This window comes from Leucopleurus acutus (assembly GCF_964270905.1).
Source record: "Leucopleurus acutus genome assembly, chromosome: 4".
NCBI classification, from domain to species: domain Eukaryota; kingdom Metazoa; phylum Chordata; class Mammalia; order Artiodactyla; family Delphinidae; genus Leucopleurus; species Leucopleurus acutus.
Genome location: NC_139146.1, coordinates 63320057 through 63347858, shown reverse-complemented (window position 1 = coordinate 63347858; position 27802 = coordinate 63320057). Strand labels below are relative to the sequence as shown.

Below are 27802 nucleotides of genomic sequence, written 5' to 3'. Positions count from 1 at the left end.
CTAGTGATCACTGCATACATAGTAATCACATGAGCACATGTAATATTCTGATGGTTTTATTAACAAGTATATAATACATATATTGCATACTGTATATAGTATATGAGGACTGTACAGTACAAATTTATGTTCACAGTTTGACATGACAAAATGTCATTACTGAATTCCCATTGGACTACCGAGTAGAAACAGAGAAAGAACATTAAACATTCACATCTTTAGTAAGAAAGATTACCAAAATGTTTCAGTATTTGCAAGTATACTAATGCATGCTAAAAACCTTTACCCATTCAGTCTTATTAGCTTATAAAATATATTACACTTTATTAAAAATTTCTGCATAGTTTATACAAGTATTAAAGTACTGTAAATGTAATAATCCTGCTATACTTGCAGGTATGGTTTAAGAGATGCTAAGCAGAAAGATTATTTTGACCCTCTAACACTAAGTACATAACAGCAAAAAAAAAAAAAAAAGTGCTAGTATTTGTAAAACATAATATTGTTGTAGCCCTCGTTTAATTCATGTAAAATGGCTTTGTAAATGTATTATTTAAGTGAATTTGCAATCATTTAGAACTTGTTAACCTTGACCAACAAGAGAATAAAGGCCACTCTGAGCAACTTCATGTATGACAGCAATTCCTTCAAGATGACTGTATATTTTCAAACCAATGAAATTATTTTAAAACCTTAGACCTTTGAGATTGTCTTTAAAACAATCTAATCAGGAATGATGTGTAGATATACAGTATCAGCAATATAGTTTTTCATATTCCACATTAGTGCAACACTGATAGTGCAGATGGGTGTTTAATAAAATATACACATTCATATATAGTTCCCCTGTAAATCTGTTCTAAGGCTCTTGAAACTTCTGATATTTAGCATTTCCTTAGTGGAACATAGCTATGCTAACACATTCTCAAAACCAGGCGATTTAGAATGTTAATGCCCATTTGCGATATAGATTCACACTTTAGAACTCTAAAATATGATGGTTACAGATTTAATTTTTCTGACTTCTCCCCCAAGATGACACTTGGATAATAATCAAAGAAATTCTATAATAAACAGAATTTACACAACACTAACTTCATGTTTACAAATCATTCTCATCAATTTAAAATATTGCAATTAAAATCACCATTGATAGTAACATGGCATATCATTAAAACCACACGTTCAAGGGTACCTTATCTTGTATTGGAGGTCTTCCACAATAACAGCTAAAAATTACTAAGAGACTAAATTTCTCAACTATCATAGTAAAATACAAATATATATAAAAAAGGAAAATTTGGTTAAGAGCCAATTGGTAACTAACGTATATAGACCAGCATGGGAACAGAGACTGGCTTCCTGGGTTGCTTTTCTTTGAGTTGAAATGTATCTTTGTTAGTGAACTGTTAGTATAATCTAAGCAAGCTGAAGAGTAATGTACGTCTTCGCAGGGTATTGCTTGCTTTTCTGAAAAAAAAAATGTCAATATGCCATAGCGCACACATCAAATTTCATGAGAACCCACGAAGCTTTCTATCAGCTGGACTTAGACTCAGCTAATTATTCCAAGATCAATCCTATCCTTTCTTGCCCCTTTTCCCACCTTCAAGATGGGTTAGAACACACACAAACTGGTTATCTCCATTAAAACAAAAATGTTCTTTGCACTCCAACTTAATTCTTCGGTGCGTTGTGGAAGAACCATTTCAAGCAATAAACATTTTGGCATGAATGGGACTAAGCATCTACAAATACAGACAATACCTACTTTTCCAAGAGCCATTCTTTTTTTATCCCTCAATTCATGTCATAGTTGCAAAAAAAAAAAAAAAGCCTCATAAGGATGTTTTAATAGTCTAAACAAATTTTGCAGTGCTTAAAAAAAAAAAAAGGAAAACCAAGTGCCCCCGTGACAAATTACTTTGCATTTCTCAACTACATCTCCTTTCAGTTGGATCCGAGGGCTTACGAGCGGGATCTCTTAGGTGTGCAGTCCCTACAACTAACTTTTATTAACACGGCGCCGTCGAAGTACGCTCCCCACACAATTCGCAGGCCTCCAGAATCACTCACGCACTGTCTTAAAAAAAAAACAACTGAACAGTGTATTCCTCCCAGTTAAGGTCGTGTTGGATCCTGAGTTGTGGCTGGGATGAATCTTCAGGATTCCATTCTTCTCTCTGCTCCTCCATCCTTTATCGAGGGATGAAGGTGCATTTGCTTAAATGCACCCACACTACACCACCGTCGCCCACTTTCTTCAAATTTAGGACCAATGGCATTTCCACGCACAAATTATTTTTGCTGGCATTTACACTATGGTGCTCAAAAGCCTGCTTTTGCAAAACTTCCCCTAAATAATGGTGCTATTAATCTTCAACATAAACACGAGTCATTTTCAGTTTGTTCTTCTGACAGGATACTTGATAGTGATAGGAGAGTGCCGGCTCCAACAGTAAACATCTGGGAATTTGAGCTACATTTATGAATCCCTGAACTGTGGTTTTCTAGATTTTTCAGAAATCTGTCCCCCAGGAAAGGTATGTGTGCTTCACAACTATTTATATTTACAAATAGTGTCTCTCAGGTCTTAAACTGAAGGAATCTAGTAAAGCGTTAGCAGATGCTTATTTACGGTATGTGTCATGTACACAGATGACAGCCAATTTGGCACCTTACAGCTCACACAGGAAGTCTCCATATGAAGCCTCCATGATTAATTTGATAGGGGGATACAATTACCACTCAACGTTTCCCTGTTTGCAAAAAAAAGCTGTTAAGTAGGTGGGGTAAAAGAAGGCCATTAAAGAAAACCATTCATACCCTTATCCAAAAGATTTTTTCCCATTACTGAGCAAATAGTTTTGTGGCATCCCTATCAATGCTTGGTAATCAACATTAAGGACATTGTAGAAACAGAGACAGGTGCATGGAGAACCCCATCAGTATCTGGCTTTGCAGTAGGGTTCCGCACAGCTGAATGTGCATAGACACTGAAGCTCTGGGAATGTACTGCCCAGCGAACCAAATGATGAATTGTCTCCAAAAAGCCCTAGGCGAGCAGGAACGGCTGGCTTCCTCCTTTGCCCGCCTTGCTCTGCCCCTGCTGCATGCCCCTTTGCTCCGACTCCACGCTAGCAAGTACAGTATCCACCCCCTCAATGGACAGACATCATCCACCTAAATCAGCAGCTCTGGCTCACCTCCCTGGTGGCAAAGACCTCCTTAGTAGCTGCAGGCACAAAGGAGGGTAACGGACATACATTTAGATGAAGTGCTAAATCCAAATTGACCAGCCAGATCTGTGAAGGACAATGGAAGAGTTGACTGTACTAGTCTGAAAGCCTGTTGCATGTCTAGCTAATCTGTGAAAGGTTCCACCCTTCTTTTTGCTGTGGAGCACCAAACTCGATCACAGAGCACAGAGGTCTGGATGCCTCTGGCAAGGACTAGCAGGCTGGATACTGTATTTCTAATACATTTACTTTGACATTCTTTTGAGGATTACATGGAGAAACAATTGGTTATGTTAGTTTACATGTTCCCTTGCTTTCATTACATTAAACGTATCTCTAAGAAGGGTTTGCTTAGCATCCCCGGAAAAAAAAAAAAGAAAAAAAAAAATTGTTCACATTCTTTAGGTCTGACCCGTGGCAAGGAGAGGGAAGATTAGAGAATATTTACTACTGACCATATGGAAGTTTGAATGATATAAATTCAGAGATTCAGACCAGCTGAATCAAAATTAAAATGTACATGTAAAAAGATGAGTTAGATAATGGGAGGGAGGACAGAGAGAGAGCTGGGAGAGTGGGAGCCACGCTGAGGCGGGAGATAGAGGCATTCAAACGAGCATGTGGCGTTTCCTATGGAGGGCAAGGTGGTCGGAGCGGGAGAAGCTGCGGTCACAGTCTGGACACTGGAAGGGTTTGATTCCAGTATGTTTTCGGAAATGTCTCGTGAGTTCATCAGACCGAGCGAATTTCCATGTGCATCCTTCCCATGTACATTTGTAGGGTTTTTCTCCTGCAGAAAGGTGGGGAAAAAAGAGCTGATGTTTTCTAAGAGCAAAATGATATTAATCATTAAAGACAGTAAATATTTCTGAGCTACAGCTCTTGACAAACATTATTTCCAAGATAGGATCATACATTCGTCCCTTGAACCACTAGGTGACAAATGAGAAACACAGATTAATTGTCTTAATACGAAACTGGCTTTCTGCCCAAAAAAGGGGGGGAGGGGGATTTTAAGAGTTCCTAAAGCATATTTATGGCACTGAAATCCACTCCGAGGGGCTATCAAAGAATTTTGGGTTTGCCCTCAAAGGAGGCAAAGAGCAAGTTTTTAATACCCGGTGATCGTATTTGTTAACCTCCAAGGCGTAAACTTACTTAGGAGCTTAGCTACATGCAGCGCTATCCATTCAAAGAGAAGTCCAAACTGAAAGTTACGGGATTTGCTTATTCTTCTCAATAGTTTTCTAAAAATGTGAAGTCCCTAAGTCCCTAGCAACAAATATTCATCAGGGATTTCAACATTTTATTTTTTGTTTAGTCAAGAACAACAACGCCTAAGTATAATGCTTTAATTCAGACGTACGGAAAATATAGTAAACTCCTCCCCACTCTGTCAGAAGTCAGGTCTCTACAACCCTCTCCTGTGAGATGATAACTTACAGGTGAGAAAAAGAAGACCTTTGTGGGAAAGTCACGAGGACAGCAGTATGAAGGCCTTTACAAATAAAAAGGCAGTTAACGGTAATTTTACATGTTTAAATCAGTAATATTGGGTAATGGGCATGACAGATTCATTCCCATTTACTATCCCTTGTTTTCTAGAAACCTTAAAGGACTGTAATTCCTTGGCATTTCAATGACATATTCAGAATTTATACTCTCTGCTTTGTTGCACAGAATATACATGTTAAGAGTCCTTTTTCTTACATCTGAATCGTTACCCAAATATCCAATGTCTTTTTACTCTTAGGCTGGCCTTTGGTAACATCCACCTCTCAGGTCCCGTTCGTGCCCTGAGGAGGCTTTCATGAGTCTATCTGGCACTGCCCATTGGGTGGTCCTCTAACTGCAAGGCTGTCACCCTCAGCTCTCTCCGTGGCAACACTGTGAGGAGGCCAAGGAACACTGTATGCGGCGGGACCCCCTCGGCTTCCTTTGCCTCCTTCCCAGGATGCACGGCAAACCTTCACTTCCACTCTGCCAGACACTTTACTTCCTCTCCTCTTCCAAACCCCGGATTCTTCTCTTTGTAAATGTTCCTAACAAGAATGACTCACAAACCTCCAAATATTCTACATTCTGAGGTTAAGGAAATGTACAGAGAGGGAAATTGCTGTTACACTAGAATTTCACATCCAAGAGTATGAGGTCAGCTCAGATGAGGCTTTTTCCATAAACATTCATCACCAATACCAACTGCAATTCATCAGGTTTGTTTAAAACATTTTTGTACGAATTCCTTAAGATGTGTTGCTACAAAATGTTCTTGAGCACAGGGGACAATTTTATGTTTTCCTCACCTATTTACCAATTTTTATAAGACCTGTCTGTACGCTCTATATGCAACGCCTGGCAAACTGGAAATATCCTACAACAAATATGGCAGGCAATCGCCTACAAGTTCCCTCAGTTTTAGAAGACGATAATTACCCAAATATCTTCACTTTTCTGTCCTTCGATGACTGTCTTCCGTTTGAATTCCATTTCTAGAAACTGCTGCATTTACTTGTTCTGTATAAAGAACTTTCTTCTTCTTTTTTTGCCATCGTGAATTTGATAACGTACATTTACTAAGTGACAGCCTATATGAAGGCCACATCTTTGATGAAACAGGCCCATGGTTAAGGGCAATTTCCCCCCCCTGTTCTCAGTGGAGGTTTCATGCCCTTCTCTCTCTCTTACTACAGAGACCACAGAACTACAAGTGGTTGCAAGGGGCCTTGAACAGATAACCCTGAATCTATTCTATTATAAAAACCAATCATAATCGAAAACTTCATCTTTCACAACTGACAAGCGACATCTGTAGCTATGGTAACTTTCAAGATGCCTGAAAACATTTCATTACAATAATCTCTGAAAGCTAGAACGTTTGTCTTAACATTCCATGCTAGTACTTCTTAAGAAGAAAGATGAAGCGAGTCTTGTATTTCTAATACCTGTATGTGTTCTTCTGTGTGCTTTCAAGTGAGAGCTTTTAGTGTATACTTTGTTGCATCCATCATAATCACATCTGTGTATCCGCCGCTTCCTCTGGGTGTCTGGAGATTCCACAGGTAAAGGTCTCTTCCCGGGCTGCACGATGACTGAAGGGTGATTCCTAGGAAAGCCGAGCCAAATGCAAAATGGTGAGTGAAAGGCTCTTCCTTTCCTTCAGGGTACCAAAAGCATTAACAACACTGGGCAAAAACAAACAAACAAAAAACCCAACAAAATAAACAAAAAGAAATTAGCGGATCAACCCAAGAAGCACTGCTATATTCATTCAACAAACATGGAGTGAGCACCTACCATGAGCCAGGCACTGTGCTTGGCACCGGGACACAAAGATGAATAAAAACAGGGTTCCTGCCCTGGAGGAGCTCACACTCTAGGGGGAGACAGACATGTAGATAAGTAATGACAGTAAGAAGGGTTAGGGGCTACACTAGAGGGAGGTGCAAAGTGCTAGGAGAGTCTCTTTCCCTTAATAGAAATTTGCTTTCTTGTAGAATTCTGTGGCACTAGGCTGAACGCTATACTATGTTTTCTCACATTTATTATTCTTTAGGGGAAAATGTAAGAGGTCAAACTCCTAAGTCTCAGGCAACCACGCTGTCGGATGTATCTACAGTTTATCCTTTACATAATTGGCATTTAGTTTGAGTCTCTTAAAGAGGCTCAACTTACATTTGATTTTTATCTCCCCCCCCCAAAAAAAGTTGGCACTACTGTCTTCACAAACTCAAACCTTTCCTGTCACTATTATTCCTCCTCGAGAGAGAACTTCAGGCAGTGCGAGTGGCCAGGCGAGGAAGCCCCTCACTCAGGACTCAAGACCCAGGCTCCAGGTGCAGCACCGGCTCCCTCACTGGCTGCCCGCCATCCTCCCTACCTTCCTGGCTCCTCACCCAGACTCCCCTTACTGCACCTGCACACCTTTCCGGGGGGAGGGGGGTTGAAATCAAATCAGGTTACACACCATTACTATGAACTTTCTCTTTTTCAGAAAGGAAGTTGGTGGAGAGAAATGGCAGGTGGGAAGAGCTAGGAAAAATCTGTAGTTTTTTCAGGCTTCCCCCGCTGATTGATGTAATTAACAAGTTCTAATCCATCCATTTGCTCTCCTAATAACTAATTCCTTGATACATTACAAGCTTATGTATCGACGGTTGGCCTCTAACTGCAATGAAAGACTTCTTTGTCTTTTAAATTTGAATCTAAAGTTCTTAAAATATTCCAAATAACATGTGAATGTTTTATACAAGAGTGTATGGGGGAAAAAAGATTGGTGAAAAGAATTTGATGAGGGTAAACAGTCTTGTGAGATAAAGAATAATAAAATTTAGACATAAAAATAAAGAGAGTCACTGAATGAAGCTTGTTTTTTATCTTGGTAAAAATGTAGATACATGTCCCTTATCAACAACTTTTTCAAGCACCCAAAGAAGTGACTAGGAAGAGAATAAAAAGGTGCATTTTATCTTGAGTGACTTCACTAATTTCTCACTTATGATTAGCAAAGAAAACTGTCAGTTTTGAGTATCACTTTACCTTCCTACCCTGATGCTTAGAGGGACGATATGAAAGAATAAAGTTTAGATACATGGAAAAGGGAACATGAACTAGTGGCGGAGGGGAGAACAAGAACTTCAATTATATAAATGTACAAACAAATAGCAGAGAAAATGGAGAAGTGAGAGAGTTTTTATAAAGCTCGATTATTAAGACCCTTTAATAAAAAGAAAACAGTTTATCAGTTTATTTTAAACTTTCAACTTTCATGCCATTGACTGAAAATTTTCATCTTCATTAAGGGAACTTCAGGAAGTAAAATGTTGAGGGGAAAAAAAAATGAACAGTTCAATATATCTCATGTGCCTCTGGGACCCTGGGAGAGAATCCCAGATAACTTTAGAAGTCTCTCCCAGTTATTCCATTTTATGAGTTGGGATTCTAATGGTTTCTGTGTAGTAGTTATGACTGCTGTTCCAGCTGCTCATTTTGTGAAAATGTTACCCTAAAAAGAGGTACCCTAAAAGGCTGTGCGCTCCAGCTCTGTCCCGATAGTCCCTATAACCCTCGGCAAGGTATTCATGCTCTCCGGGCCTCAGTTTCTTCTCTGTAAAAGGGGATGATAGTCATGCGATCTCAGAAAGCTGTTGTGAGTAATGCACACAAAACGCTTAAGAACAACACCTGTTCCAGATGCAAATCTGCTAAACAGTAGCTGTTACTATTTCAAGGTGCAGAAACCCATGAGCAAACTTTGCCCCTACAGTGGTTGAATTTCATGAGGAGTTTTTTTGGGATGTCCTAACACCAGCTCAGGAAATCTCTACTCTAGCCAACGTCTCCCTTGGAAGGCAGCATCACTCTGAGAGGGGTCAGCAGTCTATCTCTAAAGAGCCGGATATTGGTACAGGCTGAGGTTCAGGATCTTGGGATCTCACTCACTCTTCTTGGTCTCCTCACTGCTCATTTTTTAGGAGGTTGTTTGGGATCATTATAACCAAGAAGTTAGAATGCCTAGTAAATATCAGAGACCTGGTCATTGTTTTGAGTTAAGCTGATCCCTCTTATGTTTGCTACAGTTTCCTGTTCACAACTCAATGGGGGAAATCTGATCCTCAAACTTTTTGTTCTAAATAAATTTTCACACATGTAAATAACAAAAGAAATCTGATGTACTTTTGAGTGCCTTTAAAAATAATCCTAAAGCTATAACTTTATGATCAAACAAATGGATTTCAAAGCTGTATCTTAAAGTCCGCCCCTGTAAAGGAAGGGTTTCCTAAGGCAAATATTATTGGGGCTGCCTCATGGACATGGTACCAGGTGCTTGGTATTCCAGTGATTCTTTCCTGGCTAGCTGGTTTCCTATGTGGGCTGCTACTGGGCACACTCCAAGACATTACTTAATCACATCTGTGAGAGAATTACTTGAAGGGTACATGTCCCAGTTGTGGCTAATCGGTTCAATTTTCTGAGAGGCAAATGCATTCTTAGGTCAGCATTAGAATAAGCACATTACTCATTAATCATTAAAAGCCACTGAGCTTGAGATCATCAAAAGAACGTTACTTAAAATAAGCAAGAAAAGAGAAAAGCTGTTTTCTTTCCAGCAGCATTCAGAGCACAGAATATTGCTTTCAATTATTCTTCCGTAATGTGTTACACTGTTAATTTATAATAACCTAGACTTTGGAATAACCCCCTTTTCAGTCAATGGATCCCTTGCTATGTGGGCAGTTGGCTTTATAGCATCTTTTTCATCACCTGTGCAGGTACAAGCTATGTTGCCAGTTACCTCACCAAAGACATCTGACATCCTAAAAAAAAGGTAATTCAGCGTACAAGATGTGTCCATTTTGGTTAGTCTATTTTTCCTTTCCCTTAGTGCAGCAGCAGATGCAATCAGCTAGATAGGGCCTAAAAATAGCAGGAAGACCACTCGTCTGGAAGCAGGGGATCAGCCCAGGCCCCCTCTGCTGTTAATGGTGTGATTACAGGCAAGTTATTTATGTCTTGGCTCATCAGTTGTTTGCTCTGACTCCCACCTGCTTGTTTTGGGAGAATGAAATAACTCCTTTGAAAACACTTGGAAAAGTTCCTTTCTGGGGGTAAGGAGGCACTATGCAATTGTGAAGGGCAATAATGTACAAGACCATCAGACAGTCTGCCTACTGATGTGGCTGCGGAAGAAGATTCATTCTCTTCTTCATCTATCAAGGAGTAGATGACGACCCCCCGCCGCCCCACCCCTCGCAAAAAAAGCGGACGGATTTGATGCAAATGACAATTGATACATGAGCTATTACGAAGCCACCTCCTTGGGTTGAATGTGGATACAACCAGAATACATGTTAAGATCCAGAAAATAGCTGTTCTAAAACCAGAGGATTCATATTCTGTTACAGAATTCATTACATAAGGGAGAAGAGTGCAGTAGATAAAGCAGAAAGGGCAGAAATGCTGGAGAAAAGGGTATGTGGGGAGGAAGGTGATAGAAGGGACCCTGAGGAGACAGTAATTGTTGAACTTCCTTTGTACTAGGAAGCTGGCCATTAAATCCAATGTTGTAAAGACCATAACACAAGAAAAATAATTACAACCAATAATGAAAATAAAGAGGAAGCAGGGGCAACGAGATTAAGTGACTAGGCCAAGGTCATACACATGGTGGAGAGCAGAGCTGGGATCCAAGATGTTGGATCCGAAGGCCACGTTTGTACCTACTGCAGACACAGCCTCCAGTGTAATCACTGGTAGAAGTCAAGGGCATCTCTAGTGGCAAATCTCAGTAATGATGTTATTTAGACTGCGTGTGACACCGTCACACACGGCAAGTTAAACCACCGTTCAGGTGCCTGGATGTCGACCAGTAGTGTAAACTTCCTACTGGATAGCGGTTCTAAAGCAGACCGAACATTCTAGGGCAGTCACAGTTAGAAAGACAGAAGACTAAACAGTTCTTTCAACGCCGAGCTTCTCTGAGCAACATGGTCGCTTTCTGTTGCCATGGGACTGGTTTTGGAGTATCTTTCTTGGATTTGTGGTTGGCCCGGAAAATTCTGACTAAAAGCCATTCCCCACCACAGAAACACTACACTTTATGAGAACTGACAATGGGAAGGACGATATGTGATCCCATGAAGCATTTCCAGGATCCAACCTTAAGTAGAATATCTAGAACACCAAATTCAATCCATGTCGGGCTAAAGATGATGGGAGAACTATATACACATAGTCTGGAAGGATGGAAAAAAACAAGATAAAAATGATTTCTGGGGTAAAGTGGCAAAATCATGTGTGACCAAATCATCGAGAACGTGACATAACGCATGTAACAGAGCACATAGTTTTTGGAGAGATTCTCCCATCTGGCCCAGGGGCTGCCCCGAACGACAAGGCAGTCCCGGCTGGCAATCCACACCACATCCTGAGCGGGAAGCTCCAGCTTCCATTCCAGTTCCGAGATGCACGCCGCTACGTAAATGCCAGGCAGACCTCAATATACTTACTCTTGTAACAGTGCTTGCGGGGGGGACACTGAGTTCATTAAAGGGGGTGACATTTCTTCAGGATAATAATCTGTCCTCTGTGGTTCGATCCCAGGTTCTATTTTAATTTTTTTCTGTAATAGAGGCTTCTCATATGATTCAATTACAGGGACTACAAAATAAAAATAGAAAAGTTACTCTATGTACCATTTACCGATTTCAGCCTTTAAAAGCTTATTGCACGGCTTCTAGCTACCACACTGATGTGTATCTATTTGCCTTTGGCAAAATGACAGCAGAAATGAATCGGTGGGCGCTCCTTGTTCCTCCTAACGATTACTTTGTCAGCAAGCACCGTATGGAGGAAGCTGGACTTTTAAGACATCAGCCCCCAAAGGATTTCTTCCTTATGACGTTTGGTTATCTCCTTGTTACCCCAGCCTTCTGCCTCTGACCAGTCAGTAAACAAGGTGGCTTTTAATAGCCATTAGTTATCACATGGTCTAAAGGTATTTCTTAAATGCCTTTTTGCACCTAGAACCATGTTGGTATTCAATAAAGCAAAATATAAAGTCAAGATTCTTATTATCCCCCAGTTGACAAGTATATAGTGAAACTAATCATTTCATGGCATTTAACAGACAGCCTGATTCTTGGGAGATCTTCCAGTGTCAACACTTAAAAAAAAAAAAAAGCAAATGCCTTAGGCAGACTCTAACTCGAATATTTCCTTTTCAGAGTGCAACAGCTCTTGGCCCCTTGCCTCCTTTGCTCCCTCACCCAGACTATCTGGTGAAGACCCGGGAAGTCCGGACTAAGCAGGGGGGCGGCAGTGTGGGCGAGTGGCAGAATTTACCTTGCATGCTACTACTGGAATTTTCCATCTCGTCCGACAGGGAGACCATGAGCGGCTGCTGGAGGTGGCTGGTGTACATGAAGGGGACGGGCTGCACAACAACAGGCTGGATGACGGGCAGGATGCCGGGGCTCCGGATGCCGTGGCGGGAGAGGGCCGCAGCCATCACAGGTGGCATGGACAGCGGCACGCTGAAGGGCTGCACGCCGGGCGGCGGCGGCGGCGAGTACTTCTTCCCCGGTGGGCTGGACGAGGGCAGGCTCAGCCCTGGCGAGGCTCTCCGGTGCAAGGACTGGAACTTCAGGGAGGAGGGGGAGTTCCCGGCAGAGGGCGGCGAGCTCCGCTTGTTCACGGTGAGGTCCACCGGCTCCATCTGCATCCCATGCGACAGGCCTTCTGGGGTCTGGAAGAACTTATCAGATAACGGTGTGGAGTAGATGACGCCATACTTGTTGGGCTTCATCGACTCCATGTAATTAGACGGGTATGACTATTGGAAAAGAAAGACGGAAACGTGTCAATAGCCAAGTAAGTGTGTTTGCTTGAAACACGAATTAAGATGAAAAAATACAACAAGGCACCTTCAATCACATGGACTTTAGTAAGTGGTTTGGGTTTAGACACGTGCTTGACCCTAAAACAATGCTATGAGAGACAGCTGGTCTAATAAACGTTAAGTACTAAAGTTAATGTGGTGGGCTTCCCTGGTGTCGCAGTGGTTGAGAGTCCGCCTGCGGATACAGGGGACACGGGTTCGTGCCGGGTCCGGGAAGATCCCACATGCCGCGGAGCGGCTGCGCCCGTGAGCCATGGCCGCTGAGCCTGCGCATCCGGAGCCTGTGCTCCGCAATGGGAGAGGCCACAACAGTGAGAGGCCCGTGTACCGCAAAAAAAAATAAAATAAAATAAAAAAATAAAGTTAATGTGGTAACTGTGTCACACGAAAAATCTCAAATTTAATTCTACGATTATGGCCATGTCCAATGTTAAGGCAGAGGATGATACCTGGAAAAATTCTCAAATAGATCATGAAACAGAAGGCTTATGGGCCTTTATCATTAGGAGCTGGCATTGAGGTTCACCAGGAATCAGCCAAGCCAACTAACCTTGTTGATTTTCTGCTGGGGTTTCCTACTTGGCAGGAAATACTCTCCCTGCCTTTAGTGTCCTCCAGCTCAGCAGAAAGACACTGAACGTTTCTCATACGCTGTGTGTAACAGGGACAAGCAGAGCTGCATGGCAGTACCTTAGGATGGTCTTCAGCCACTGACCCATCCATGCTACGAGTCCCGGCCTTAGCACTGAAAGTCCTACATCCCAGGAAATGCCTCAATCTCAGGCACACCAGGATGGCCAGTCACCCTACACACCTATACACGGTAGAAGGCCACCCACAGGAGGGTGATTATGTTCTTGGCTCCAACTTGTGCAATGGACTTATTCACAGTTTGAATGAAACTGTAGAAGATGACTTAATCTCCAAATTTGTGGATGACACAGAACTGTGAGAATGAGCTACTGTAACAGGACTCAAATAAAGACACGTGACGCTGGAAGGGACCTGCCCACGAGCCGAGGTCCTGCCTTGTCTCCTTTCCACCTTGCTACCCCCCTCATCAAAAGAGGCTGCAGGACAACCTAACAAGATACTGAAGGAGACACCAACGGTTTTCCTCCCATATCTAAGATCTGTTCCACAACTGACCTAATTTATCTTCAAGTTCATTTCTCTCTTATAATATCAAGGTAATCTAACTCATTTACCAGCTTTAAATGTAAATCAATCATAATTGCACACTATGGGTTCTGTCCTTGGCCATGGAATTCACTAAAATTACTTCTGTACCTTAACTAAAATTAAAAAATAGAAAACTCTGTTGTAGAATGCTTTAAAAAAATTAAACTCAACATAAGTCATTTTCTTTACTTGTAGGCATTTTAGGGAAACTGAAATTTTTAGTGGTAACGTGTCAAGTCTGCCTGCAGAAAATTACTTGCATTTGAATGTTTTACAGTGAAAGTGAAAAGTAACATACTGTGCCTCTCTTCCAGCTCTAAAATCCGATGTGTTTGTGATTCTGAGGCAACACTAGCTCATGATGCAAGTGAGAAAACCCACCAGTGGGGCCTTATAATGAAACAGCTTAAATGCACTATTAATTTCTGAGCCCTCCCCAGCCCCTCCAATGGCCACTAATTTGAGTTATAAATAACTGTGGAATAGCAGTGTTTTTGACTGGGATTACCACTGAGATCACACCCTTTTCCTCTCTGGGCCTCACTGGGTAAATCTCCACCTGACTATGCATCAGAATCAGCTGTGCTGCTTTAAAATTCCAGATGCCTGATTCCTTCTCTGGGCCAACTGAGCATCAGAGTATTGGAAAGTAAGGGGACAGGCAAGTACTTATCTTAATCTGGTTTTGATGTCAGTTTCTCATCGTTAAGATGCACTTTGTTCTTTTGTCCTTTCTTTCTTTACCTGTATCCTCATTGGTAACCTACATAACCACATGGAACAGTGACTCCTGCAGTCTGGTGTACATCTCTCTGATAGACACAGAGCTTTAGAATAGTTATGTGTTTATTTAAATGCATTAAGAAAAAACTATGTTTCTCAGTAGTAGTGACAAAAAGTTCCCTTTTAAAATAACTTTATTATGTTAAAAAGCAATTCTATCTCTAGGGCAAGAAAAATTACTAAATAAATATTAGGAGTGCAGGAGCCATGAGGATATGGCAAAATCTGTCAAGGTGGTATTGGATACCCACCTTCCAGGAGGTTGTGAGGTTAAGATTAAAATTGGACTCAATAAGATACCTATGTGATGAACTTTAACACACACCGTCGTCCTGGGAGTCCCTTGTCTTCCTTCCTTATACAAGAGGTGTGCACTGCAATGGGCTTTGATGCTCCCTATCAGGGCTTCTCAAACTTTACTGAGCACACAGATTCACCTGGGAATCTTGTTAAAAGGCAGGTTCTGAATTACTGGGGAGTGACCTAAGGTGCCACAGACCACCCTTGGAACAGCCTGGCTCTAAATGACAGAGATACAGAATAAAAATACTAATTTTTATTATTAAAATGGTATACTGTTTAAATGCAATTTAAAGACGGGGGCGGGGAGAATTTTCACTAATAATACTGCTTAAAAACAAGGACATGAGGATATAAAATCAGGAAACATGAATTTGTAAAAATATACAAATTGTTTTTTTAAAATAGCTTTGAATTACATATTAAGGATCAAATGAGGTAAAGACTGTTTCTACCTTTCTTTAGAACTAGACACACACAGGTGCAACACAAGGTGAGAAGCCCAAAATATACAGTAATATTAATATGAAATGGATTTAAATAGGCAAAAGAAAAAGAGGCACAAGGTTTGCTAACAAAACATTACAAACTTTGTACAATGAGGGTTTAAGGAAGTAATTAACTATAGGATGAAAAAAAGATTCCTCCTGGTTCTAAAGTTTAACCATCTTGATATAATTTTCTAAAGGGCAAAAGTTCTGGTATGAGAAACAAAAACTCCAGGAAATGGGAGGCAGTATTCATTGTTTCTACTCACAGAATTGTAGCTTCTCCCTTATTTTCAGCCCTAGTCTTCAAAGACATTCCTATGACCTAGATTTTAATGCCAACTTATTGGCAGCTACATAGGATGCAAAATGAGGACATACTTTTATTGCTGTCATTGTTGGATTTTTCTATCTGTGGGGTGAGTTTAAGGAAAGCAGGAATTTAGAACCTGGGAGAGTTGCAAATTTAATAACAGTCTCAGGTTTCTCAAGCCATAAAGAAAGAAACATCCACACATAGAGCTAAGTTTTACAAACATTGTGCACAGTTCTGCAGAGAGCTTGCCCTCCCGTGAACGCCCCCTGCCAGCTATACTGGACATGTGGTATTTGTAAGACTCTAGGGCTAAAAGCAGGGCGACTGCTGGGACCTGGGCACACGACTGAGTACACTATTAACAACTTCCAGTCCGACTGCCTTGCCAAAGGGTGAAGAAATGTGGTTCTTCAAACTGTCTCATTAGCAAATTTCATAGCAATGTTTACCAGAACCTTCTATGAGACATGTTTATTTGGGTGGAGCATATAAGCCACTGCAATCAGCCTGCAACAGTCTGGTTCTCCACAGTGTAAGGACTGATACAGGGCTTGCTTAGGGTGTGTACCCTGGGTGGATACACCCTGGTAATAGTTGCTTCTTCTCTGTTCCAGACCATTCCTGTCTTCTAACAAAGCAATGCAGATAAGTGTGGCTGCACCAGTGAAATCCAAATCAGAGGCAAGTACTGATGAGGCAGAAAGAGGGCCTCGGGCCACTGCCAGGCATCCACTGGCTCGTATGCATACTGCTTACTCAAGGAGCTCTGTTTGTGGGAACAGAGCAGCCTGCAGACAAGACTCACGCAGGGCTTCCCCACTCCTGACCCCCACTAGCGGCAGCAATGGGTTTACTTTTCCAGAAGATCTGCTGTTAAGAAAAGTTCTCTCCCTCTGCTGTAGCACGCATTCAAGTGTTCACACCTCCACGCTGTGGGTTATTTCTTTGCTGGTGGCTTCCTGTCACTGGATTGGGAGATGAGGGTCCAGCCCAGGTGCTCAAAGAACACCGGATGAACGGACGATGTGAATCAACAGGCTCTCCCTGCAAGGTTTTACTACTGACAAGGCTCAGGATAATACCAATTCTTTGATTCTCAAAAACATGATTTTTTTAAGTGTGGTGAGGAAAAAGGCACAGGGGTTGGATAATTTTCCAGTGCTATCACTTCATATGAAAGTGAGAATTAATAGTTTCTCATTTTATTGGAAATAGTTTTGGTGAGTTTTCCACTACAAGATGGTTTAAGTGGATGGAGTGACTCCATGAAACGTGGACGAGTCTCTGTTTCACTGTTCATTCATATGAAAAAAATGTGCCCTCCGTTACAGGGCGATGGCAAGTCAAAGGAATCTTCATACCAAGGGTGGGCTTCCAAGTGCAGGAAGGCGTGGTGCATTTATAAACAAACTCGCTGGAAACAGCAAATGTCATGCCCCTCTACGCAAACAAAAGCAGAAAGCTCTCTTTCTACCAGGCTCAGAAAAGTCATGACAAGTTTCTGTCAGAACACAGCAGAGGGACTACTGATTTCTAAGTACTTCTCAATCTTTAAGGAGTCCGTTAGATGATAATTTTCATTAAAGAAAAAAATACACGTTCTTCAAAAGTAATCTTCCTGTAGGAAAAGAATATGAGGGAATACTTTTAAAAATTCTTTCTCACTTCCTGAATTAAGTTCTAATTTTCAAACTTCTTTGGCAGTATCGGTAAAAACAACTCCTTTATGGGCATATTTTATATACACCTGCCATTTCACATTTTACAAATTAAAAATCTCCAATTTCACAAATAAGAAAAAAAAATTGGAGGCTCAGGGAGCTGCTGATGGTTTTGCCAGCATGGCACTGATAGTAAGTAACAGAGATCCACGGCACAGAGGCGGGTGTACTCTGCTCCCCATTCTTGCAAATCTTAACAGGACTGACAATCCAAAGTCTAATGTGCCTCAAGGCACAAGGTTTAGTGGGAAGTATGAAGGCTTATACTTCAGCAAGAGAAAAATGACATTTCCTCACTTTCTCTAAACTATAGCAAAATACCAAATAGGCAGATTGCTTCTGCTCTTCTCACTTTTAAAGAAAAAGGAGTGGGGGAGGGGAATAAGTCACTGTAAAATATTTTTATTCATATGTGGAATTAAAACAAAAAGAATCTTACACATGTCTACGGCTTAATGTTTAGAACATTGACTTGAATAAACAAAGACCTCAACCTTCAGGTCAAAGGCAGAATTAAAAAGGAAAAAGGAAAAAAGGCACAATAAATCAGGTTTCATATACTCCACCTATGAAGGCAGGAAAGATAAAATATGAAGATTTAAGAGTGGAAACAAAAGCTTTTAATTTTGTTATGTAAAATAATCACAATGCCCTGCTCCCCAAATGTTTTAGTTAACTGAGGTTTTGCTGAATTAAGAAAAAGAAACTTTATTATAAGGACTGAAACTACCTTTTGGTGAGACAATGTAATTAAATCCTATAAGCATCTGCAGAAGTTGAAAACTAGAGCATGAAGGAGAAAAAGACCATTAATTGCAAAAATACTTCTACATATTTTAACTCCATATATTAATATAAGTTCCAGCATTACAAGTATAACCGTTACTTCAAATTAATCTTATTTCCATTTTTTCGGCAAAGTGTATTTCCTTGCACTTTATTGTGCCAACTTCATTTTAGCTTTAAATTAGGCTCTCGTGACACATTCTCATGCTTGATTACAAAATGCATCACTGATGGTCCTGCATCATTTATCAAATTAATCATATTCTTCAGTACTAAAAACCTATTCATATTTCAAGGATATAATTAACGGGGAAATTTTATACCTTAATATTCCTTCAATATGATCATGTAGTAGTTGGGGGAAGGGGTTGATGACAAAACGAGTAACATTAGAAGTCAATTTAGTTTTTGATTAATATAATTCTTATTGCTCTGTTATTATCATATTCAGACACGCAGTTATCCAGTTATCATGCAGGAAGGTGAATGTTATTTCCTGACAACTTTTCACTGTACACAGTGGTAAACACTTCACTGGCACAGGAATCTCCATGGCAACTCAGTTCCAAGGGCCTCGGAGTGACCCCTGTGTCTTGTATAAACAGTTTTGGCAGGAACCTCCACAGCCAGTGCATAAGGATGATCTAATTTTTGCAAGCATGTCATTACCAACCTTCAGATACACAACTCAGGCCAAGTTTTTCCCTTTGTGAGTATTTTCCAAGCCCATGGAAGAAAAGAGCAGGACAGAATTGGGAGTGTGGCCTTGTTAATTCACTGAACCAGATCTCCTCAAGTCTCAGCCACTCCCTGCTTTGCAGTCATGGACACCTTTCTGTTGTCACCCATGTCCCACCTCCATAGCACTGGTGTTGCACCTCTATAAACACCTGGACTAATTACTTGTTCCCTGGTGGCCGAGAAGCATGTAGAGGCGCCTGGCTCACAGGAGGGGCTAGCTTAGCACTAAGGTGTTGAAAAAAACAGTGAACGTAATTCCCTCCCAGTCACAGACTTTTCTGAGTGATACGAAATTCCATCATCAGGGTCAAGTTCATTCTTTCCCTAGCTTCTCCCGTCACAGCTCCATATGGCTGCTAGAAGTTTAAGCAAATCACTTTATTCTTAATATATTTTTACATGCAAAAGGACCAAGGAGTTCCCCCGTCCCCCAGTTTTCATCTTTTTAATCAGCTCCTTGAAGGACAGCCTAAACACTACATGAGATAAAATGGAGTACTTTTTTTTCTTCCAGTATTAAAAAAAACGACATTCACAAACATGTTTAAGAAACTCTTCTATATAGTCTGGGTGGTGATTTCAAGTGAAAAACACCTCTAAGTAAACGCTTCTTTTTTTTTAAACATCTTTATTGGAGTATAATTGCTTTACAATGGTGTGTTAGTTGCTGCTGTATAACAAAGTGAATCAGCTATACATATACATATATCCCCATATCCCCTCCCTCTTGCGTCTCCCTCCCACCCTCTCTATCCCACACCTCTGGGTGGTCACAAAGCACCGAGCTGATCTCCCTGTGCTATGCGGCTGCTTCCCACTAGCTATCTATTTCACATTTGGTAGTGTATATATGTCCATGCCACTCTCACTTCATCCCAGCTTACCTTCCCCCTCCCCGTGTCCTCAAGTCCGTTCTCTACGTCTGTGTTTTTATTCCTGCCCTGCCCCTAGGTTCTTCAGAACCATTTTTTCTTTTAGATTCCATATATAATGTGCTAGCATATGGTATTTGTTTTTCTCTTTCTGACTTACTTCACTCTGTATGACAGACTCTAGGTCCACCCACCTCACTACAAATAACTCAATTTCATTTCTTTTTATGGCTGAGTAATATTCCATTGTATCTACGTGCCACATCTTCTTTATCCATTCATCTGTCGATGGACACTTAGGTGGCTTCCATGTCCTGGCTATTGTAAACAGAGCTGCAATGAACATTGTGGTACAGGACTCTTTTTGAATTATGGGTAAACTCGTTCTTGATGCAGATTTCGTGTAGGTACATTTGGAAACTGCTTCCTAATCATGATAAACATTGCATACCAGTTTTTTTTTTAATATCCCTAAATACACGTTAATTTTAAAAAATTAATCTGGCCAAACTTATTTTTGCCAAAACCAATAATCCTGAGAACTCAAACTAAAAAACTGGTAACTGAGGGGGTTTTGTAAAACTACTTCTATTGTGAGCAGATGCTCCTGTGGCCCAAGTTCTGCGCTGATCACATCTTGGGGGCAGGTGGGGGTTTGGGGCACAGGGCTTAAGGAAACATGGATCCCAGCACAGTTGCTAGGAGGGTATTTACCTCACTTACTACCAGGGGCTTTCAGAAAAGTTTGCCTATCAAATGTCTGTCCAGTAACGAGCGGCTTTAAGGAGTAACACAACACACAGTAGAGTTATTACCACTTGGAATAAGTAAGAAGAGGTGTTCGGTTTTGGAAAACTTACCACCGAGACAGGATCCATGGCCTCTTGCTTGACAGGGACTGGGTCAAACATGAGCATTCTTTTAATTATGCTTTCTAGGGTGCTCTGGTGTTTGGCCTAGAAAACAAAACAAAGTGTTTCTCTGAATCCCAAGGTTACTTTCAATATAAATCAGTAAAACGAAAATATATATAATATTCCCCACCCTTCCCCCCTCTCTGCTCCTTCCCCTCCCCTGCCCCGGAATGGCTGGAATTTGTTTCCCTTACCTATGAAAGATGCCATTTTATATAATTAAAACCAGACTCCATGGTCATAACCGGGTGAGAGCCAACGGGCATTTCTAACTCAAATACATAAACCCTGATGCTTCTGGAACAATAGGTACAGCCTCTTCTGAGCAGCCATGCTTGTTCAAGATTACTGTGCAGCTCACTAGAAGTTAACATTATATATGAATGTTAAACACCTTTCCTTTCCCCCTTTTGTTTGTTACAGAAAAATCAGAAAAAACCAAGGCAGGCAAAAAGACAACTTAGAACCAACCATCGTGAATATATTTGTCTTTATCCCTCCAAACTCTCTTTTAAAGTGGATTTGGGTAGTAATAGTAATATGCATACTACAGTAATAGTAATAGTACTATTACTATTATAATAGTAATAGTAATATGCATACTACACAGTACCCATAATTTACTATTATAATAGTAATAGTAATATGCATACTATACAGTACCCATAATTTCACTTAACAGTTTACTGGGAAAATGTTTCTTTTTCGGTAAGTGTGGTCCCATACCATCAAGTTCAGTGTGCCACCGTGTGAACCAATCAGATATTTGCGGCTTGCGGGATCTTAGTTCCCCGACCAGGGATGAAACCCAGGCCCCCGGTAGAGGAAGCACAGAGCCTTAACCACTGGACCGCCAGGGAAGTCCCCAATCAGGTTTTTAAAAATTCCTTTTATTGGGCACTTAAGTTGCTTCTACATTTTCACCATTACAGATAGCAATGAGCACTTTTATACTTACATCCTCCTGCACATCCTTAATTTTTAGGATAAATTTTATGAAGGGGAATTCTAGAGTGAGAAGCATGTACTTTTACCAAAGCATCTGCTGTATCATCCAGCAAAGATAGTCTATAATTTCCATCAGTAAAATAGAACCTGTTTCCCAAAATTCCTACCAGCAATGTGCATGATCATTTAAAAAAAATGAAAACTTTGCTGATTTGTTAATATCAAAATGACAAACGATTTTTATTCTCTATTGATTTAATTATTGAAGCTGAGTCTTTTTCATCTTTATTTACCACTTACATTTCTTCTTTTACAAGTTGATTTTTTTTTTTTTGGGCCGCGCTGCACGGCACGCAGGATCTTAGTTCCCTGACCAGGGATCGAAGCAGTACTCCCTGCGGTGGAAGCGCAGAGTCCTAACCACGGGACCACCAGGGAATTCCCCACATTTCTTCTTTTGAGAAATGCCTATATTCAGGTCTTGAGTTTCCGGTCCCTGCTTATGGCTTTCTAAGTACTTTTTTTTTTTTTTTTTTTTTTTTTTTGCGGTACGCGGGCCTCTCACTGTTGTGGCCTCTCCCGTTGTGGAGCACAGGCTCCGGATGCACAGGCTCAGCGGCCATGGCTCACGGGCCCAGCTGCTCCGCGGCATGTGGGATCTTCCCGGACTGGGGCACGAACCCGTGTCTCCTGCATCGGCAGGCGGACTCTCAACCACTGCGCCACCAGGGAAGCCCTCTAAGTACTTTTTTAATATGAAGACTATTACCTTGTATTTACTCTAATTTCTAAGCCAATCTTTACTCTAATTTCTAAGCCAATCTTTAGCCTAATGTAAAGAAAATGTCCATCTTGATTCGCTGGATCTTCCTCTTCGTCTTTTGTTATGCTCGCGTTATCCCTTTCCTCCCGTGCTCTACACTGTCCACTTCTAGCACTAAAATACATCAAATCAATCACTTCCTCACAAGACAAAATATTCAGTCTGCTGAACATTTAACTGCATTTCATACGTTAATAGAATCACCGCCCGCATACTACCCAGATCATCAACAACTTTCTTCAGGCACCTCCTATCCAAATCTGGTTAGAAGTGAGGTCTTTATGTATTACTTTGGTTTGGGTGGGAACGTAAACAAGTTCTAGATTGAGTTCTACCAGAAAAAGGTATAGAAATCCCTGGTTTAGATTACTTCCTGTATTTCAGTATTGAAACATCCCATTCCCCACCTCCATGATAGCAATTCTGTAGCCAGTGGTGTCCATGCTCTATGAGTTAAACTAAGATATCATCACACACACTTATAAAAGTAATACTGTGTAGTTCTTGTGCTTCACTGCTTCATTGAAGAAAGACCGTCCTGGGTCTTGTGACAACACGTGAATATCATCATTAACTCAACATAAGGCCCTGACTTCAAAATTATATTTTCCTACATCACAGGACATATTATAATCTGTGAACACAATTTGATACCAGGCTGCTCAAATCAATGGTGCTACCACCCTCTTCTGTATCCCAGCAAGAACAAACCCCACAGCCAGTGAAAAATGGATGATTTCATAATGAAGGATGAAAACCCCTTTTGTGTCTTTGGATCTATTATTAACCAGTTCCCAGGCTAGCAGCTGTACAGATGGATATGGTTCTAAGAATTGCTGTCCAGGGCCCTACAGCGGACCGTAAACAAAAGATGTGAGATAGCCTCCTTATATCAATGAGGTCAGATAATTCAGCAGCCTCGTCCCACAGCTGGTCATCCTCCCCCAAGCCTTTTAAATTTAATTTACTCTTACAGATTCATCCACTCCACTAGACAGTATCTTGCTGCAAATCCTTCTAAACAAAAGTACTCACATTCTCAGGAGTGTAAGGAAAGAGTCCTGATCTGTAGACTCAAGCAGGAGATCTGCACCTGACCCCTGACATGAGGGACAGGAGGAGGGAGACCCTTTTTCACATGTAAAATGCAGAGGACACCTCCTTTGCCTACTTCCTAAAACACTTACCTTCAAGGTTTTGGGAAAAATCAAATGAGATGAAAACAAAACAAAACAAAACACCTCTTTTTGCCCTCTTAAGTCGTTTATATCACTGAATATGCACACAATTTTTGGATCTATATACTGTACAAACAGCACTAAATTTGTTGGTTCTGATTTCGGAAATGCCAGGTACTTGTCTCTTTGCCAAGATACCTAGCCTTAGAGGTCAATCCCCTCCACCCTTAAAAAACCCAGACTAAATTCAGTTTCAAAGGTAAGAGCTGCCTACACCCTGTATGAGATCTTACATAGGGCCTTGTCACTTACTTGACTGCTGTACCATCGCAATAGCTTCCTAGCATCTCCACACCTCGCCTTACCTGGAATCCTTTCCTACAAGCAGGAGCAGCACGGTGGAATTAAGATGATGGGCTCTGTAGCTCATTTTGGTTCAAATTTTAACACCATCATTTAGCTCACAAAGCCTTCAATAACTTTTTCAAACGCCTATAGCCATAAGAACTGAACCCATTTAGAAATGAATTAGACATTAACCTGCTATAGCTTGGGTCATTTTAAGACGTTACCTAAATTACTTTCATTCTTTAATTTTTGTGTTTTATCTAAATTTAGGGAAATTAGTGCTTTGAAAGACTTATAAGAGAAAAAATCGTCTAACATAAAGCATCCCTTCTAACAAAACCTGATTCATTTTTATTAAAAAAAAATTGTAAAGGTATGTTTATTTGTTCAGAACTGTACCTCAAAGAGTAACTCAATCACTGATGAAGGGGTATTTCTCATACACATGTATTAATAAATGAAGAAGCAAGATACAATTGAGAATACCTCATTTTGAAACTCCTAGCTAAATAATGCAACACCGGACAATAAAAAGTCTGTGCAAAATTCAAATATCACTATGAACAGAACCAAACTCACTGTCCACTCACATGCTTAACAGCACTTTGGTCTGAATTTGGTAGCTTCTAAAATGACTGATTATACTTTTAATGATAGTCACAGGATATGGAGGAGGTCACGTGGTGAAAAAACAAAAAGAAAAGAAAAAGACACACCCTAACCCTTAACAAGAGCTTCTTGGGAGGGGTGGGGCAGCAGCTTTATACACACCTGTGTGCCTGTTTTTAAATTTATTAATTCTATAATTAAAACTTTGAATAAAAATAAGACGGAAGCTAAGCTAGAAAGAAACCAAATTTAGGAAGGGAATCAAACACATTAACACAAATCAGGCTTTTGTTAATTTACTGCAGAAAACGTCTAGACTCTGTACCTACTGTTTCTGTCTCTGAACAGACCACTTTTGGCCACGAGCATTGATCTTGTCTTTGGGTTCTGATCTAGAATCAGAAAAGAGTGACCGCAGTGTCTCCAAAGGGCCTTCCATATAACTGGGGAGTAACTCATGCACTGGAAGAACTGGGGTTCCTAAACTTAGTGGCTTTTGTTAACGCGTGGGCGACTCAGTGCTCTGGGGCTATTACCATCATGTTAAAAGAATGTTGAGTAAACTACAAATGCTGTACAACTATTACTACACAACCCTGACAGCAGTCCCAAGTAGGACCATTAGGTGGCGCACTAAAACAAGTATAAAGACTAGGACAGAGGCGGTAAATTGAGTTTGCCAACATCAAGGTCTTTAAACGTGGTGGGGTTTTAAGTAGGCTCAGGAATTCTTATCACGGAGACGAGAAGGCCCCCCAAAATGGTTCTGTTTTTTCTTACAACTATTTCCCAAACATAAACACATTTACATCTTAGTTCTGTTGAACTAGCTTAGGAAACATACATTCTAAACTAGCAATCCCAGGATAACACAACTGCATTTACAAGAGGAAAAAAAGTGGCAAAACTGGTTTAAAAAAACTTCTAAGTTATCAAGGTGCTTAAAAGCAAAAATATAGGAACATCACCATTGCCAAAATAATCTTCCATCACTGGAACAAATGTCATCTTCCCCTAACCGTGTTAGTTTGCTGGGAAGGGCCAATACAACTGAATTTTGCTCCAAAAGGAAGAAACAGATTTCCCTTCACACTCTCTCTACTTATACTTCTGACTTTTCAGATGTCAAAAGAAGGCTCAGAATTTTGCCAAAATGCACAACCGCATGTTTACGTCTTAAAAAGCTTTGGTGAATCACTTACATGAAGTTTCACAAGCAATATAGTTTCGTCTCCTTTCCAGCCCTCCAAGAGGCCTACTCAACAATTGCTTTATGAGGGTACAAATAAGCCGCAGAGCTTAGAAATACAGACAGGCCTTAACGTAAGAGGAGGTTATGTCGCCAGCCTCCTTTGAAAGTAGCTTGTCTTGAAGCTACAGCTCATTTTATTACAGAAACAACCTTATAAATAACTGCCCCTTCCTTAGAAGCATGACACAGAGAGAGAGAGGTGTGAGGCGGGGGACGGAGGGGGGTCTGGAGAGAGAATGTGTGCATCTCAAGTCAATTTCTTGGTGATATATCAGGATTTGCTTCTGACATTGTCCCTTCTCATCTCCTGTTTAATGCACTCAAAGGGTCCCTGTATTCTTCTCCCCCAGCCCAGCCTGACCCTAAGGCTCCAGATTACCTGCCTCCCTCAAAGCTAATCTGTTTCCTAGCCGACCTCAGCCAGGTGTAAGGAGAAAAACAGGATGGTCAAACCAACACACCGTCTGTAAGCGCCCCTTTCAATTCTCCCAAGTGTTTGGATGTTAAAGGAGGGAAGCATGTTGCCTTCCCTCACCCCTTCCTCCCCAAAGGAGCTTCAGGGAAAAAAATTAAGAAAAGAGTTCAAACAAACAAACAAAAAATGTGTGTGTGTGTGTATTTCTTGGTCAGGAGGAGGACCAGGGCAGGCAGGCAACATCCCTGTAGCTAAACTTCCTTTCCAAAGAAATTTTCTTTCTTTACTTTTGTACCCAAACTCTTCCAAGAGCTCCCAGGAGTTGAATATTTAAAGGCAGCTGCTCTGGCCAGAAATACAAGAGGCCAGACAACAGATGTAAGCAGGCATTTCTAAGTCAGAGCCTCCTTTCAGGACAGCCAAATGCTGGCACCTACCTGGAAAGGCGTCTCGTTTTCACGTCACTCGGTGATCTGTCTCCTAGCTCAGTCTTCTATTGCTGGTGCGAAAGGAAAAACTCCATGGAACACTTCTGAATCTTTGCCCCTCATAAATTAGTTATTTTACATGAAAATGTTTTGTAAATGGGGAAGAAGTTAATTACTTAGTTTCAGATTAACTGTAATGACCCATGAGCAAACAATCCGCCCTCTCCCCTCTCGGCTAACAAGCCACCCAACTTTACTTTCCTGCATCCGCCCATCTGCTCCACCCTATGGAGAGTTGCCAAGGCAGTCTGACTTGTCCAAACAGGACATGGCTTCAGATAAGATTCTGCCCACACCCTGTACTTCGGAAAGACCAAGTGAAGCAATTGCCTTTGCATGTAAATAAGGACAGGTGCAAAGGTAACAACCAAGCAACCTCCCTACACATTTCCAGCTGGAGCCCAGCAGAGCAGGGGTGGGGGAGGGGAAACCCAAGCCCATACCCTTTGGTAAACTCTCAAGTTCAAGGCCACCTAGTTAGTGGCCTACAACATCTTTCTTAAAGAAATTTTAGCGAACACTCATCATTTTCCCTACTGAGGTTACATACTCAGTTTCGTCCTTCACGCTCTCGGACAATTTTGTATTTTAGTTTTAAGGGCGAGCCACCTCAACTCAATTGAAAAGCACCTCGAATGTGTACTCCTGCTGTGTACACATCTTACAAGGTCTGCCTCAGCCCTCAGTTTTCTTCTGTGAAGTGTTATATAATCAGACCCAGAAGGGCTGCGTGAGGCCACTGCCTCCGTCTGCCTCTCCGCTGGGTGCCCTATCACTGGAGACCCACCCAACTCCACCCTAAGGGGCCTCCACCCATGGGGCCCCGCCCTGCTGGGGGTGGGGGCACTGGGAGGGACCAATTGGCTCAGGTCAGCTGACAGTTCCTGGAAATTCCAGTCTGAGCGGAGATGGCTGGAACCTTGCAAATAACCAGAAAGAAGTGGTGGTATTTCCCCCGGCTCCTGAGGATGCTCCATTAAACGTTTATTTCAGAGCCACAGA

The 27802-nt window shown here is 41.3% G+C and overlaps 1 protein-coding gene across 1 annotated transcript; it reads right to left on the bottom strand.

Moving 5' to 3' along the window:
* Positions 1 to 51: 51 nt before the first annotated feature.
* Positions 52 to 26764, bottom strand: KLF3 (KLF transcription factor 3). Its single transcript, XM_082838275.1, has 6 exons — positions 26750 to 26764; positions 20686 to 20781; positions 12081 to 12570; positions 11246 to 11396; positions 6182 to 6342; positions 52 to 4029 (listed from the first exon to the last, which is right to left on the bottom strand). The coding sequence occupies exons 2-6, from the start codon at positions 20740 to 20742 to the stop codon at positions 3848 to 3850; spliced, it is 1041 nt and encodes a 346-aa protein (XP_082694401.1). The 5' UTR covers positions 20743 to 20781; positions 26750 to 26764; the 3' UTR covers positions 52 to 3847.
* Between the last annotated feature and the right edge of the window lie 1038 nt (positions 26765 to 27802).

What these genes read in the sequence shown, in the direction of transcription:
- KLF3 (XM_082838275.1), bottom strand. Translation starts at nt 20,742, where the DNA reads ATGCTCATGTTTGACCCAGTCCCTGTCAAGCAAGAGGCCATGGATCCT. An exon ending in TTCCAGTAGTAGCATGCAAG is followed by an intron (nt 11,397 to 12,080) that starts GTAAATTCTGCC and finishes TTTATTTTGTAG; the next exon opens with TCCCTGTAATTGAATCATAT. An exon ending in CCGCAAGCACTGTTACAAGA is followed by an intron (nt 6,343 to 11,245) that starts GTAAGTATATTG and finishes CGGCTTTCCTAG; the next exon opens with GAATCACCCTTCAGTCATCG.